General features: G+C 49.7%; 1 protein-coding gene across 1 annotated transcript in view; it reads right to left on the reverse strand.

Moving 5' to 3' along the window:
* LIPG (lipase G, endothelial type) overlaps positions 1-13,133 on the reverse strand; it is a 28,710-nt gene extending 15,577 nt beyond the window's left edge. Inside the window, 4 exon segments of the mRNA XM_032152339.2 lie at positions 5,721-5,832; positions 7,633-7,812; positions 9,749-9,930; positions 12,818-13,133. Coding sequence (XP_032008230.2) covers positions 5,721-5,832; positions 7,633-7,812; positions 9,749-9,930; positions 12,818-12,914 — 571 coding nt within the window. The 5' untranslated portion in view covers positions 12,915-13,133.
* Positions 13,134-16,041: the final 2,908 nt, after the last annotated feature.

The following is a 16,041-nucleotide window of genomic DNA, read 5'->3' on the forward strand; positions in this document are numbered from 1 at the left end:
AAACTAGACACAAGGTTCAGGCTGCCACCAAGGAACTGCTCCTGTTAAAAATGAAGCAGTTCTAGAAAGAACTCAGACTGCCTGAAACTAAGCCATTTGTCCCATTCATTCTGCCACTGAGCACCTTTCACGTCCTTAATTTTAGCAGAATTTTTACAGAATAACTAAGCTGCCTACATCCTTCTGGAAGGAGAACCCAGTCTCCCCAGACTGAGCTATTTGTATTTGACTTATTCTTCCCCTTCCTTTAGTCAGGCCCAGGGGCGAAATGGCGAGAGAGAAGAGGACATCCAACACACCGAGAATCCATACATCAGGCCCCCAGAATTCCTCTATTTTGCAGCCACAGTAAGAAAACACCAAACATTTGTGTTGAGCAGGCAAGTGGCACTGTTGAGAGCACTGGTTCTCATATTTGAAACTGCACAAATAGCACTGGGAGCTTGTTAAATTTAAATTCCACCATACAGCTACAGAAAATTCTGGAAGGACACACAAGCAACTAGTTACCTGTATGCATGTGTGTTGGGGGAGAGGGTGGGCAAGGGAGATGGACAGGTAGACAGAACAATAAGAGAGACTTTGCACCATCTTTTGATTTGAAAACTACATAAATGTAAAACCACTCCAAAAAAGAACTTGCAAACTATACAACGCAGATTCCCAAGTCCCTGACCTCCTAGAGATTCTGGTGGGTAGATATGAATTATGGCGCCTAGAAATAGATATTCATTCCCCAGATGATCCTAAAAGTAGGTATTCTGTGGGCCAAATATTGAAAAACTTCCCTGTGCTTCACTATCATTTATAAAATGGAACCTGAATTTATACCTTAAGTCATACAGTCCACGTGAGATCTTAAGAGATTGAGTGCCCGTCAGTATTAGCTACTGTTACCAAGCCCAAGTGATTATGGGAACCAGATTTATCACAACCAGAATGGCTCTTTGCCCCACAGACATGCAGGAAGGACCTGGAGAAAGTTAAGAGATGAAATGTGCCAGAAAGGAAGGGCCGCTAGAACAGTGGTTCACCACTACAAGTGGCTTTGCCCCCCAGGGGACATCTGGCAATGCCTGGAGACCTTTTTGTTGCCCCCATTCTGATGGAAAGAGTTGCTAGCATGTAGCAGGGCCAGGGCAGGAAACAGCTAAACATCCTACAGTGTACAAGTCAATCCCCCTGACACACAACACACACACACCCCCCACACCACAACCTTACCTGGCCCCAAATGTCAATAGTTCATAGGCTGAGAAACCCAGGCCTTGAAACACCAAGGCTGGGTGGAGATGTGACCACTAAGAGTCCTGAAAGGAGGACATGGGTAACTGAACCATGTTCACCAGCAGCACATTAGAACCAGGAGACTTGAGATGGTAGTTTCAGGATAAACAAGAGACAGAGCTACTGTCTAGAGTGGATGGTCAACTTGCAGAACTCATTACTCATGAAAACTGGTAGAGGCTGAAACACTAAATAGTTTCCAAAAATTTAGATCACATTTTTTTCTTTTTTTTTTTTTTTTTTGAGACGGAATCTTGCTCTGTCACCCAGGCTGGAGTGCAGTGGCGCGATCTCGGCTCACTGCAGCCTCCGCCTCCTGGGTTCAAGCGATTCTTCTGCCTCAGCCTCCTGAGTAGCTGGGATTACGGGCGTAAGCCACTGCACCCAGCCAAATTTAGATAACTTTATGTGCGACCAAGACAGAAAGGGAGCCCAGGCTGCTTGAGGGTTCATCCCTAGCCCAGGACCCAAAAGAAAGATGGCACAAAAGCAGTGTCCTCCCAGAATAGCCCACGACAACCCATTTCAGAGGCCGCAAGGACAAGAGTACTGACACAGCAGCCTGTCCCTGCCTCTCACCATGTCCCCTGGAGGAAAGAGAAAGAGAGAGCAACATTCTGCTTTGCAATCAATACAAGAGAGAGGCTCTTTACTTGGTGTGAACAAAGGTCCCCACCAGACGGTCAGTGCCATGGAAACCAGGCTGTGCTGGAGGAATGAAGGCAGCTGATGGGGTTTCACAGGCTGGCTGGCAGGCAAGGCTGGGCCTTCACCTACCCAGCCAGAGCCTGCCTGCCCTGCTCTGACTGTCCCTGACACATATCTGTGGCCCACAGATTCAGGGGTGCAGTGGCACATTTAACTTTTTTAACTAGGGGTGAATGACAGGGAGAACTGCCTCCTTAAATAAAGAGGAGATAGAGAAACTCCACTGCTTCTTCCATTCAGTCATAGACTCCTCCAAAGTTGCTTTGTCCAGCAAATGGAGCACACACACATGCACACATGCAAAACTTCCAGGGTTGTGCATTCTGGCCTGGCAGAGCAGGGCCTGCTGTAGTTCAACAGCTACCTTTTTTTTTTTTTTTTAAGACAGGGTCTCACTCTGTTGCCCAGGCTGGAGTGCAGTGGCCCAATCTCGGCTCACTGCAACCTCCACCTCCTGGGCTCAGGTGATCCTCCCACCTCAGCCTCCCGAGTAGCTAGGATTACAGGCATGCACTACCATGCCTGGCTACTTTATCTCTACCTACAGAAGAGAGGCGGCATGGCACAGCAGTGAGGTGCATGGGATCTGGAATCTGACAGCATGCGTTTGAGTCCCAGCTCTGCTATTTATAGGGCCCAGGATATTGGGCCCTTTACTTAATCACTGAGTCCTAGTTTCCCCCTCTGTAGAATGTTCAGGGTTGCTACGTGGCTCAGAGACAGCATAAAGTAGCTGTCATATATGAGGTGGTTTTTGTTTGTTTTTTAATTTTGTTTTTGTTTTTTTGAGACAGAGTCTCACTCTTGTCACCCAGCCTGGAGTGCAGTGGTGCGATCTCCGCCCACTGCAACTTCCACATCCTGGGTTCAAGAGATTCTCCTGCTTTAGCCTCCTGAGTAGCTGGGATTACAGACACCCACCACCACGCCCGGCTAATTTTTGTACATTTAGTAGAGATGGGGTTTCATCATGTTGGCCAGGCTGGTCTTGAACTCCTGACCTCAGGTGATCCACCCACCTTGGCCTCCCAAAGTGCTGGGGTTACAGGCGTGAGCCACTGCGCCCGGCCACACATGAGGTATTTGACATTAGCTAGCATCTAGCCTGCACATATGTACACATTTCTGGAATAAATTCATCTGCTTGCTTACCTAATTATAGCAAACAAGGCACAAGTTCAATTATAAATATATGACCTCTTTCCTAGTATATCACAGGCTTCTCTCAGAAGCCTAAGAAAGTAAAACTCTAGCAAACCCCCATCCACACCCTCTGGTCCAAGCAAGATTGGGGTTCAGATATACCCTTGCAAGGCCCAGGCTAAGGACTGTCTGGTGGCCTTGGTATAGTGGCATCACTGGACGCAGGACCCCATGCAAGTCTCAATCTGTCCTCTTACCAGTTGCGATCACCTTGTCCACAGGTCCATGAGGAGAGGACACAGCCTTCCCTATCAGACATACACAACAGCGTGTGTCAGGGGTGCTGCTTGGCAACTGGACAGAGGCCAGGCCCCTTCTCTACAGAGAAAGGCCAGAGGGAAGGGGCTGTGCTCAGGGCATGTGGCCCTCATGGTCCATGCAAGCACCTCAGAGCACTAATTAGCATTCTGCCTGGCTCCCCTGCCATCCTCAGGAGAAAAGCCCTCACCCCAGAAGATGCCACGCAAACAGGCAGGGGGAAAGAACTGGAAAGTTCCCTTCCTAGCCCCATCTCATTTCAGATATAGAAATAGAGAAAGGCAAGATCTGCAGTTTGTCATCGTTACTGACATCCTGGGCCTGACTCTGGTGTGTGCTACAATTTGAACTCAGCCGCCTGGATCTGAAACATCACACCTCTCATTCAGGGGCTAGGAAGAGGCGCTCAGACAATGGAACCCGGGTGGCTTCAGGTCAAACTGCTCTGCACCAACAAGCGGTTAATGAGCAGTCACGGCTGGCCACACAATCATAGCCCACTTTGGGCAGCTCAAGCCCCACAGTCTTGGAAATCAAAAATAAAGCTCTCAAGCTGGGATGAATCAAGTCATTGGATTGACAGGCATGTGCATGCATGCATGTTCATGTGTGTGCACGCACATACTAGACTCAAGCCCAGGGACAGGATTCAGGAGAGCCAGGAAAAACTCACAAATATTCTTTTTTTTTTTTTTTTTTTGAGATGGAGTCTTGCTCTGTCGCCCAGGCTGGAGTGCAGTGGCACGATCTCGGCTCACTGCAAGCTCTGCCTCCCGGGTTCACGCCATTCTCCTGCCTCAGCCTCTCCGAGTAGCTGGGACTACAGGCGCCCGCCACCACACCCGGCTAATTTTTTTGTATTAAATATTCTTTTAAAAATTCTACCATATCGGCTTGTCACTGAAATCTGAAATTCTACCTTTACCAAATCGTTATTTAGCTAAGGACTCTCTTCTACCTGAGTTTTGTTTTGTTTTTTGAGACGATGTCTTGCTCTGTCACCCAGGCTGGAGTGCAGTGGCACAATCTCGGCTCACTGCAACCTCCACCTCCTGGGTTCAAGCGATTCTCCTGCCTCAGTCCCCCAAGTAGCTGGGATTACAGGCACCCGCCACCACAGCTGGCTAATTTTTGTATTTTTAGTAGAGACAGGATTTCACCATGTTGGCCAGGCTGGTCTTGAACTCCTGACCTCGTGATCCACCCACCTCGGCCTCCCAAAGTGCTGGGATTATAGGTGTGAGCCACCACACCCGGCCTGAGTTTTGTTTTAAAATGAAAACACTGCAGGGAAAGGAATTGTTCAGATCTTTCCTTCTAGGTGATCACCCTTAGAATCTTGGGAGTAAGGGGGAAACTAGGGGTAAATATAAATAAAATAATGCTGGAAGAAGGATAGAAGTTCAGGGCAACAAATTTACCATTAATTGTAGCATAGAGGAAGCTCTGTGTATATACTTGAGGGGCCCAAAAATGAGAAAGAAAACCTTTTACACTTTTCATAATCATTAAATGATTTAATCCAAACTCTCATGTTAAAAGCTCACTAAGATGCAGTTCTCAACATGGAAAATTCAATTTTCTATTGATCCCCTGGGGACCAATATTAGAAAGGTTCCTTTTATTACAAAGTTGAACTACCCGTTCCAAATTGGTAGCTCTCATTCATAAATATGCTACCTTAACATGGGAAAGAGGCTATTGGGAGACAAGATAGAAATCAGAGGCAGAATTCAAACTAAAATCTACTATTCATTCTTTTTCCCTGAGTCCTTGAGTGGAGACCTGAAGGGAACACCCAAAAGCTTTGGGGCCAGGGCTCCATCCAGCTTCTGCTCTTGAGTTATTAGCTGTTTGCCCCTGGGCAAGTTGCCTCACCTCTCTGTTTGTTTCCTCACCTGTTGGACCAGACCCATGGTTTTCAAACTCTGTTCCCTGGTGCTCTGAGACTCTGAGATGCCTCTAGGGAAGGGGAATGCCCACGTTGGCAAGGCTAACACAAGCCACCATATACCCACCCCACTTCACCCACAGCACCCCCCTTTCTGTGTCTCATATACTGCGGGCCTGTGCGAGTTCGATTTGAAAAAAAAAAAAAAAAAGAGGTTCTTGTGACTAAAAAGAACACTTGGGAAGTTTTGAATTAGATGCTTTCCAGGTTCCTTCCAAAGCTAACTTTCTATGACTCACTCTGCTGCCTCATTTGGGAGCATTCTGGCTTAGCGTAGCTGAGGGAGCCCTTTGGTGATGGAAGCGGAGCTCACCTGTGATTCGGCCCACCGTTCCTTTCACGAAGTTGCCAGCATACCCAGCCACGTGCGCTCCGAGGCTGTAGCCGATCAAGTGGACATTCCCGAGAGAAAAATCATCCTTCTCCTGTAGAAAGTCACCAAAGTATGTGAGCAGAAAAGCAGGGTCCAGAGCCCCCAGAATCACCAGCAGTTCAACAACTCAATCACGGAGCAGGAGGAGAGGCAGGGCCCGTGGGCACAGAGACTTCCCCAGGGCCCCACTGGCTTTGCTGGTGATGCCACATGTGTGGGTCACAGCCAGCTTAGGGGAGGCCAAAAGGATTTGGTGGCACTACAAATGCCAAGTGCGGGGACAGGGTGGAGGGTATGACTGGAGGCTGCATATGTGGCTGTTCCCTACACGTTTCTTGTTCTTTCTGGCAGTATCTAAGAGAGGGGAGGGTAGTGGTGAGGAGGTCAAAGCTGCCGTACTCACTGCAGACTGCAGTGCCAACCACAGCCCTCAGCAGAATGCCCTCTAAGGCCTGACCTCCACCCAGCCCCAGGAGCTGCCAACCTCCTCCTCACAAGCCCATGTGGGACCCCAGACGTGACGTATTGTCCTGTCAGAGCACTCATCTGGGGGGTAAGGAGGTAACCCCATGGCTCGGGAACCAAACTATAGAAGAGCTTAGGCAGAGGACAGAGGGACTGCTCAAGAATCCTGACCAGAATTCTGCCAGAATTCATCCCATTCCATGGGAACAAGGAAGGCCAGGCTGGAATTGCTGAGATAATGGTGCCGCTTTGACAGTGTGCCCTGCCCTGCCTTCTCCCAGCTAAATCCACTGATCTCAGGCAGATTATTAACCTATTAAAAGTAAATAGGCTGGGTGCGGTGGCTCACGTTTGTAATCCCCGCACTTTGGGAGGCTGAGGCAGGCAGATCACCTGAGGTCAGGAGTTAGAGACTAGTCTGGCCAACATGGTGAAACCCCATCTCTACTAAAAATACAAAAATTAATTGGGCATGGTGGCTCACACCTGTAATCTCAGTTACTCGGGAGGCTAAGGCAGGAGAATCACTTAAACCCAGGAGGTAGAGGTTGCAGTGAGCCAAGATCATGGCACTGCACTCCAGCCTGGGTGACAGCGAGACTCTGTCTCAAAAAAAAAAGTAAATATAAGACTTCAAGATCTGTTTTCCACACTTCATATTTTAAAAGAGGTATCAGGCAGGCCGGGCACAGTGGCTCACGCCTGTAATCCCAGTACTTTGGGAGGCCTAGGCAGGCGGATCACGAGGTCAGGAGATAAGACCATCCTGGCTAACACAGTGAAATCCCATCTCTACTAAAAATACAAAAAATTAGCTGGGCATGGTGACACGTGCCTGTAGTTTCAGTTACTCAGGAGGCTGAGGGAGGAGAATCGCTTGAACCTGGGAGGTGGAGGTTGCAGTGAACCGAGATCGCACCACTGTACTCCAGCCTGGGCAACAGAACAAGATTCCATCTCAAAGAAAAGAGATATTAGGCTGCATTTTTGAAATAACCCCCTCCCCACCCTCAGCACAGCCATGCTTCAGAGACGAGAGCAGGCTTTGTAGGAATTTCAGATCACAAGCCTGGCCTGGTTCCTGGCCATCCCCAACCAACCTAAGGGCATCTGTTTCTAAGATCAGGAAGAAACAACCTATAAGGCCAATTATCAGCAAATTAAGTAACAGGAAAAATCCAGAGATCTATCAATAATTAAAAGGCTCTTGAAAAGTCCCAGCTATCAAGTATTCCAAATAATACTTAATTTAATAAAACTTTTAATCCCAAAGATTTTTATCAGACTCCAGAAGTTCATGGCAACAGATGCATGACCTGCATTTCTTAAGAGGATTGGGGTTTGAGGTCCTGCTGGCGACAGGAGACTCTCTCTCATCCCCTGGTACCTACAGCCAGTGGAGCATCCTGGCAGTGCTGTGTCCCACCACCCTGGTGTTATTGACTGCATCTGTGTAAAGCTGGTGGGCCAGGGGGAGCCAGTCAACCACAACTACATTGGCCTCTTTCTCTCTTGTGTGCAGGGCTGACACGAGTTTGTGCAGCCAGTTTTCAAAGATACCGCTCATCTGCAGAGAAAAGTGGAAGTTATTTTTTATTCTTGGTTTCAGAAATCCTAAAAAGTATGGAATTCCTTTCTATATGACCCTCACCCCATTTAATTTTTTTTTTTGACTCAGGGTCTCACTCTGTTGCCCAGGCTGGAGTGCACTGACAACAATCTCAGCTCATGATAGCCTCCAACTCCTGGGCTGAGGCAATCCTCCCACCTCAGCCTCCAGAGTGACTGGGATTACAGGCACATGCCACCACGCCTGGGTAATTTTTAAACTTTTTGCAGCAACAGGGTCTCATTATGTTGCCCAGGCTGGTCTTGAACTCCTGGGCTCAAGCAATGTCCCACCTAGGCCTTCCAGAGTGCTGGGATTATAGGCATGAGCCACCATGCCCAGTGCCCCTAGACAATTTTAGAACCTGCACATTGGCTGCTCAGGGACCAAACATTTGCGCATGAGAAGGACCAGCACAGGCAGAATCACTACGCAGGTATTTGTCTTCCATTGCTCTTTACATCCCCAGTATTTCCCATCAAAACTTTCCTAGCGAATGTCCTATGCTGTTGCCCCACTGTCTGTTGCAGCCACTATGAGATACGTGTTAAGGGTGATACTGGCATGAGGCTGGTCTGAGTCCCAGTTACAAGCAGGCAAGTGGCCTGCTCCATCCTTCAAAGGCAGCTGGGGAGGGTTGCCCTGGAGAATTAGCTTCTCTCTTAGAGATGCAGGGAGATGCTGTCTCCTAGGTGAATGCAGAGTTAACAAATGGCCCCTTCCCACAACCCATCTCTGCCATCCCTCTTGACCCCAGATGAGGGAAAATCTGTCTCGGGAATCCCAAATTACAACTCAGAACATATTTAGAAACAAAGTTATAGATGGTGACTAGGTCCAGTTGTAAACCTATCCACAAGCACATTATCAAATAAATAGATTTTCTGTGCCTAGCCTGGGAACCCAAACGCCATTGACAACCTTGCTTCTATGGGAAACTGCTGTTCCAAGTTCCAAACAGATTACAAAAGAACTTTCTGGAATGCAACCGATTTGTAAGTCGCAGGGAGCTTGTACTCGCATTTTGACAGGGGGCCTTAAAAAGATTCAAACGTATGATTCTGACTGTAGTTTGTGTGATGAGCAGGGATAGACAGGCTCTTAATCATCTCTTCATTCAACCAGGTAGATAGGCACCTACCCTCTCCTACCCTTGACCTCAACCGTGGATGATAGACCTAAAGACCCCAAAAGCATGTAGCAGATATGAATTTCTCATCATTAAGAGGAGGACTGTCCCCTTCCAATCAGCCCAGGCAGAAATCTACTGAATTCGCAGTGCCATTTCCCTACAGACTGTCATTATATGAGTGAATAAATCCCTGGCTGGTCAAAAGCTTCTGAAGCTGAGTGCTAAAGCTCTTTTTTGTTGAAGTTTGTCATGGGCTTTTCAATGTGAATTGCTCAGCTAGGGCACATAAAAATCCCCAGTGCCTTTAAACGGGGCTATCTCTACAGAAACAGAAGGGCGCTGTGCCAAGGGCAGCCAGCAATCCAGGCCGGCTGCCTGCTCATAGGTTCTTGGAGCCAGTCAAGTTGCTTTAGTTAAGCTCAGCTCTCACTGCAGGACAGCCCCCTCCAGGCAGTGGTTGACTAGCGTAATTAAGTGTAATTAGAGGGGTCCTTAAGCGCCAGTGGAGCTGGGCTTTGCCCCCAGGAGAGCCACTTTCTGAAAGCCCATTGTGTGCCAGCATTAAAAGCACCCTGCTGGAGTCCAGATTGCCCCTTAGTGAATGTCTGTTACATTCTTCACAGCAGGCTGAAATATAAGCAGCACACAAGAAAAAGGGGGAAGAGGGTTTGGAATCCAGAAACACCAGAATTCTTTCTAATTGACCAAAAGAAAGGGAATTAAATCTTGTGTAAAGCCGCAGAGCTCTCTCCCCGGGCTCACCGTCCATCTGTGAATGATGAAAAGGGTTTTAGCTGTCATGTTGGAACCGCAGTCTTCTAAGGACTGGCTGTGGCCCAGGGAGAGGTAGCATCCTTCATGCTCTGGGTCCTTGGAGGTGCAGAGGTTAAACCTCACAGAGGGTTTGACCTCAGCCTGTACAGCTTTGGGTTTGTGGAGCTCATCTGGGGAGAGAGAACAGAGCCTGGGTGCATCTAGCAGACTTGCGGAGTGAGAGACCTGGGGTCTGATTCTAGTTCAATCATGAGCAAATTGCTTAAGCCATCTGGGTTTCCGTTTTTACATCTGCTGAATGTTCCCTTTTCACCTCCCAGAAAAACTGTGAAAATTTTATTAAAAGGACATCTCATTTATGCTTAAAGAGTATGAATTAGTCACTAGTATTAATTACTGTCACCCTGAAATAAATAGATCTCTCTCTTGCATTTCCCTCTTCTTTCCTATCAAAAGGAGTTCTACTTCCTTCCTACTTTTAGAGTACAAGTTCTCAATTCTTTTTCTGAAATGCTTGGGACCAGGTGAGTTTCAGAATTTAGAAGTTTTCAGATTTTAGAAAGGCATTATGGAGCATACACCATATATTATATAATGCTGCCAGTGGGGCCTGGGCTATTCCCCCCGGATCAAACACCCTAATATTTCTGCAGAGAAATACATAACCACTCACATTTGAGGGCAAACATAAAGATAACCAATAGCCTCCTGTTATCTCAGGCCAGGTTTTTGCTGCCAAATAAGTTCAGATCAGGTAAGGCCAGGTCTTGCTGCCAAACAAGTTACCAAACACATTTTCCAATTTTGAGAGATTGTGGATTTTGGAATTGGAGGCAAGAGGCTGTTGACCTGCTGGAAAATAGGCTTCCCCAGTGTTCCCATCTAGGGAACCTCAGGCATCCTCAGCACTATTTCCAGTGGTGGCATGTGCCAGGCATTCATCCAGTTTGTTAAGTGAATGACTAAAGCCATGGAGAAACTCCTAAGAGCAACAAAATCCCCCCTCCCAGCTTCACTGATCATGCACAGGCCACCTAGGAGACGGCCCTGCTCCCAAAGTGCAGCTCATGTCACTGATGGCCACTGTGGCTTAACACTACGTAGGTGCTGTCATCATGACACTGTTTCAGAAAGTCATAAATGGACCCCACCCAGCACTCTTTCGTCATCCTGGGATGCATCACTGCATAACTGGCGAGGAAGTTAGAGTATCAAACTCTCCTATAACCCAGCAGGTAAAGATGCCAAATGACCATCTTGGAGTTAATTTATCTCAGAGTTAAGAAGCAAAAGGAAGAAGATACCAAAAGGAAAGAGATATAGTGGTGGAGAGGGCGGCGGGGACAGAGGGAGAGCGGGGAAGAATGCAGCAGATTCCAGAAAATGCTGCTGAATGCACATGAGCGGAAATCAGGTTAACCGTCATGAAAGTAATGAACAAAAAGCCCCAACCAGCAGAAATTTGAACCACGGACGTAATGAGTTCAACAACTGCCCACCTTCTACCCAGATAGCCACTCACGCAGAGGCCAGATGGGGAAACCTAGGAGAAAAGAAGGCTCCTGGATTCCTGAGACAGATCTGTGGATAAACCCACATATGGACAAAGACTCTTCCTCTTCGTGTCCGAGCCGCTCTGACCCCAAAGTTCTCTAGGTGCATTCCTACTACTTTTGGCCTGGGTCACTGCAGCCTCTGGGACTTTCTGATTGTTCCTCACCCAGATATCCTCATGGCTCCTTCTCTCACCCCCTTCAGCTCTTTGCTCAGCGGTCAACTTCTCCATTAGGCCTTCCCTGACCACATCGTAAAACCGTGCCACCTTCCCCCACCAGCATGCCACACCTTCCTCCTCTGCTTGACTTTTCTCCATAGCACTGAGCACCACTGATATTTTCATCAATGCACTGTCTGTCTTCCTACCACTGAAATGTAAGTGTCACAAGGGCAGAGATTGCCATCATTTTGTCCACTGCTCTCTCCCCTGCTCCAGAATAGTGTCTGACACTAAGTAGGTATGCAGTAAATACTTTTTGGAATGAAGGAAATGACTCACACATACTCAGAGGCCCAGAACACAGAAGTTAGAAGGAACTTTAGCATTTCACAGGTGAGGAGCCAGAGATGAGACCTGCCCTAGGCCATGCTTCTAGTTAGCACCAGAGTTGGAAACATGTTGAGTAAAGCAAGGCTTTCCATTCATTCACAGTAACCCTCCCACACATACATAAGCCCACACAGACCATTTGGCACAACCTCAGCAGACTAGAAGATGAGATGATGGGGTTCAGTTTAGAGGCTCCCCAGCCCTCCACTGCTTATCAGCTGACTTAGTTCTCACTCTGATTCTGATTCCCCCAGAGCTGACTGACTCTGGCTCCCCCAGGGCAAGCTGCCTCCACTGGAAAAGGCTGCCATACAGAACCCAAGAGGAAGAAACGCTAAAAGCCAGGAGAAGGAAAGGGAGGAGGAGTGGGAAGAGGAAGAGTCGGGGGAGCACAAGAGTGTTGAAAAGGAAAAGGCTTGCAACCTGGGGGAACAGGCCCTGCAGCTTCTAAGCACAAGCGACCCACCAGACGCTCCCTGCAAGCACGAATCAAAGCAAAGCCAGCTACCCTGCCACCTGAACTTTCAAGACACCTACACCAAGACTAAAAGGCAGCTCCAGGAGACACAGCTCTAACAACCTTCTTGCCTCTCAAACCTCCAGGTTCAGGCATGAGGACAAGGTTTCAGAGCTGCTGCCAGGCCACTCGGCTGGCTGGACAGCACCAGCACTGCCTGAGGGAGCCATATAAGGGAAGCAGGTGGGGGTGGGAGGGCTGGCAAGAGCCAGCGCACACTGCCAGCCTTTGCCTTTTGCATGACTTGCCGGGGATGCCCCCATCAGACGCGCAGAGAGACAGGTGGACTCCAAGGTGGATTGGAGGAGAAAACGGGCAGCGCAGTGGGAAAGGAAGAATTTCATAGGAACAAGGAGGAATTGAAGAATCAGCAAGACAGAGGGGACCCAGCACAGAGAAGTGGCTGGGGGGAATAAAAATAAATGCACGTTACCTTCCAGCCGTCCCTCTGGACCAAAAGGTGCGGGGCTCCCCACAGCAAAGCAACAGCAGAGGCTCCAGAAACAGAGCAGAGGAACGGAGGTGCTCATCCTGCCCCGCCACACCCCCTCCCCAGAAACAGGAGTTTTAAAAACAAAAACCACCTCTCGGTGTTTCCAGCAATCCGGGCGGTAAGACCCTTCTCTCGGTCAGGGGCTGGGGGACTGGAGGCGGAGAAGGTGGAAAATGAAAACTTGGCGGCACGGACCCGCGGGCGGTGGCAGGGAGCGAGCGTGAACGGCTTGCACCAGAACCAGATCTGCCCTCGTCCTGAGCCGCCGGGAGGCAAGAGCTCGCTGCTGTCACGCTCCTATAGAGGTAGTTTTTAAAAGTACGGGAGTCATCTGACCCATCGCCAGATGGTGATTTGCATAATTTATTCCCGTCTCTGGGCTCTGATTGGTCACACCTTGCTGACACCGAGACTGGAGAAAGTTTGAATGAAAGTGCTGCACACTCACCGCGTGGACGCCGCACGCTCGGCCCCGCTTCCTCCTGGGCCCGCTCCGCAGGCAGCTGCGACTCCAGCAGCCTCAGCTTTCTCCCACTGCCCTCCCCCGGACACCCAGATGCTCCTCTCGCCCCTGCCATCCCAAGTGGCGGAGGCGGACATTTCTCTGAAACCCTGCGTCCGCTGGGGACGCGATCCCTGGAGAAGGAGATCATCCTCTCCAAGGCGCAAAGCCACACTCTCTCTGAGAGTGGTCTATCCGCTCCCCGGGCCGGGAGTCCGTCGGGGGAGAGCCACCTGGTCATCCCGTTTGTCCTCCTCTTCTCCCTCCCCTCCCGCCTAGCGAGGGCCGCAACAGGTGCAGAAGGCGCGGCCGCACAATAAGCCGGCGGAGCTAAGGGGCTGTGAGCTGCGGCCGGCGCTGGAGGATCGTACAGTGCCTGCTCGGAATCCTCGCTCCGCCACTAGCTGCAAAACTCCAGGCGAGCCAGCCAGCTTCTCCGAGGCGGTTCTCTCGTCCGCAATACGTGGGTAATAATGTATCCGCGGCTTAGGGATGTTGGGAAAACTAAGAGTTCACGTAGCAAAGCACTTAGCGAGGCGCGGAGCTCGTGGCAGGCGCTCTCCTACGGTGGGGTGGAGGGCTACGGGAACACCAGACGACCTCCTCAAAGGGACCAGTGAGCCGAGATTTAGAGTCTAAGACGCGTGGCCAGCGTCCAGTGTCTGCCGATGAGCACTAACTCCTTGGCGAGTGAAATCAAGCACCTCCTTTCTCTCTGTTCTCCATCATTTCCTCCCGGCTCTCCTTCCCTTTATTGATCCGGGTCCTGGGGCAGAAAGCAGCGAGCGGAGGGATAACTTGGCCCGAAGTCTGCGTCTGGCGCTGGGGAGCGGGGACTGAGCCCGGAACACCGACTGGGCGGCTGCGCCAACAACCACTGCGGGCGCAGGGCGGGTGCGAGAGGCTGAGAGGCTGCGCCCCGCCATCCAGCCTCGCTCCAGCCGGGAGGATCCGGCTCTTCAAGACGATACCCTTAACCCTGCAGTCGCCCGGAACAGGTCCTGCCCCTGCCTGGGGAGGGAAAACCCCCGCAGCAGCCCCGCGCCCCCTCCTCCCTAGCGTGGAGGCTCCAACTGGAGAGACCTGTGTGAGGAAACCGATCTGGAGCCAGCAGATCCTGTTCCGACCTCGCCTCATTACTTTTGTTACTCCAGCTGCCAGCAGAGCACGCTTTGTCCCTCCCGTGTGCTATCATTCATTAACAAGACGCAGACGGGCTTTAGTTTTTGAGTATAGAAGTCAATGGTCTGTATGCGATGGTAAATGTCGCCCCCAGATATGTTGTTCCCACTCTCTCTCTCTCTTCATGAGGAAACCATACAGACACAGGTCTAATGTTATCTCCATTTTACAGTTGGGAAAACTGAGTCATGGGGACAGGCTGCAGATTTGAAGAAAGTCTCAAGACAACCAGGTCTCTCTTCTCTGCTCTAGGTTCAATTTGGCCAATTGACCTTTAAATGTGAGCCCTTGGCAACCTGGTCTAGTGGCTGAGGCAGGGGGTAAGCTGTAGTCAAAGGTCCTCTTCCCTAACCCTGGCAACATAGACACTCATCTCTACCAAAAAAATTTTTTTTAATTAGCCAAGCAAGGTGGTACACCTGTAGTGCAAGCTATTAATACTTGGGAGGCTGGCCGGGCGCGGTGGCTCACGCTTGTAATCCCAGCACTTTGGGAGGCCGAGGCGGGCGGATCACGAGGTCAGGAGATTGAGACCACAGTGAAACCCCGTCTCTACTAAAAATACAAAAAATTAGCCGGGCGTGGTGGCGGGCGCCTGTAGTCCCAGCTACTCGGAGAGGCTGAGGCAGGAGAATGGCGTGAACCTGGGAGGCGGAGCTTGCAGTGAGCCGAGACTGCGCCACTGCACTCCAGCCTGGGCGACAGAGCGAGACACCGTCTCAAAAATAAATAAATAAATAAATAAATAAAAATACTTGGGAGGCTGATGCGGAAGGAGTCCTTGAGGCCAGGAGTTAGGGCTGCAATGTACCATGATCACACCACTACACTCCAGCCTGGACATCAGAAGAAAAAAACTCCTTCCCTGTTCTGAGTTTCTCACAGCCATGGTCCCTAGAACATTAACTGGATAATGTGGAGGATGTGTCTTGAGAGTCTTTGTCATAGGTGAGATACCCCCACGGAAGCTAGGGTATTTTGCAGGGTATTGTTGGAAGGTAGTCCTGCAAAGTTAGTTATCCTGCCTAGAAAAAAAGGAAAACCTGGCCGGGCGCAGTGGCTCACACCTGTAATCCCAACACTTTGGGAGGCCGAGATGGGCGGATCACCTAAGGTCAGAAGTTTGAGACCAGCCTGACCAACATGGAGAAACTCCGTCTCTACTAAAAATACAAAAAAATTAGCCAGGCGTGGTGGCGCAACCCTATAATCCCAGCTACTTGGAAGGCTGAGGCAGGAGAATCGCGTGAACCTGGGAGGCGGAGGTTGTGGTGAGCTGAGATGGCGCCATTGCACTCCAGCCTGGGCAACAAGAGTGAAACTCCATCGCAAATAAATAAATAAATACATGAAAAACCTGTGTTTTACAGGTTCAACAACTCTACATGCATTTTTAAACTGCCAAGGCTATGAAACCATTTAGGTTTCATTGCTAGTTGGTTAGAGTGCCCTCCTGTGTCTCCACGTTAAAATATCATGC

Source organism: Hylobates moloch, unplaced genomic scaffold (assembly GCF_009828535.3).
Source record: "Hylobates moloch isolate HMO894 unplaced genomic scaffold, HMol_V3 SCAFFOLD_5, whole genome shotgun sequence".
Classification (NCBI taxonomy): Eukaryota; Metazoa; Chordata; class Mammalia; order Primates; family Hylobatidae; genus Hylobates; species Hylobates moloch.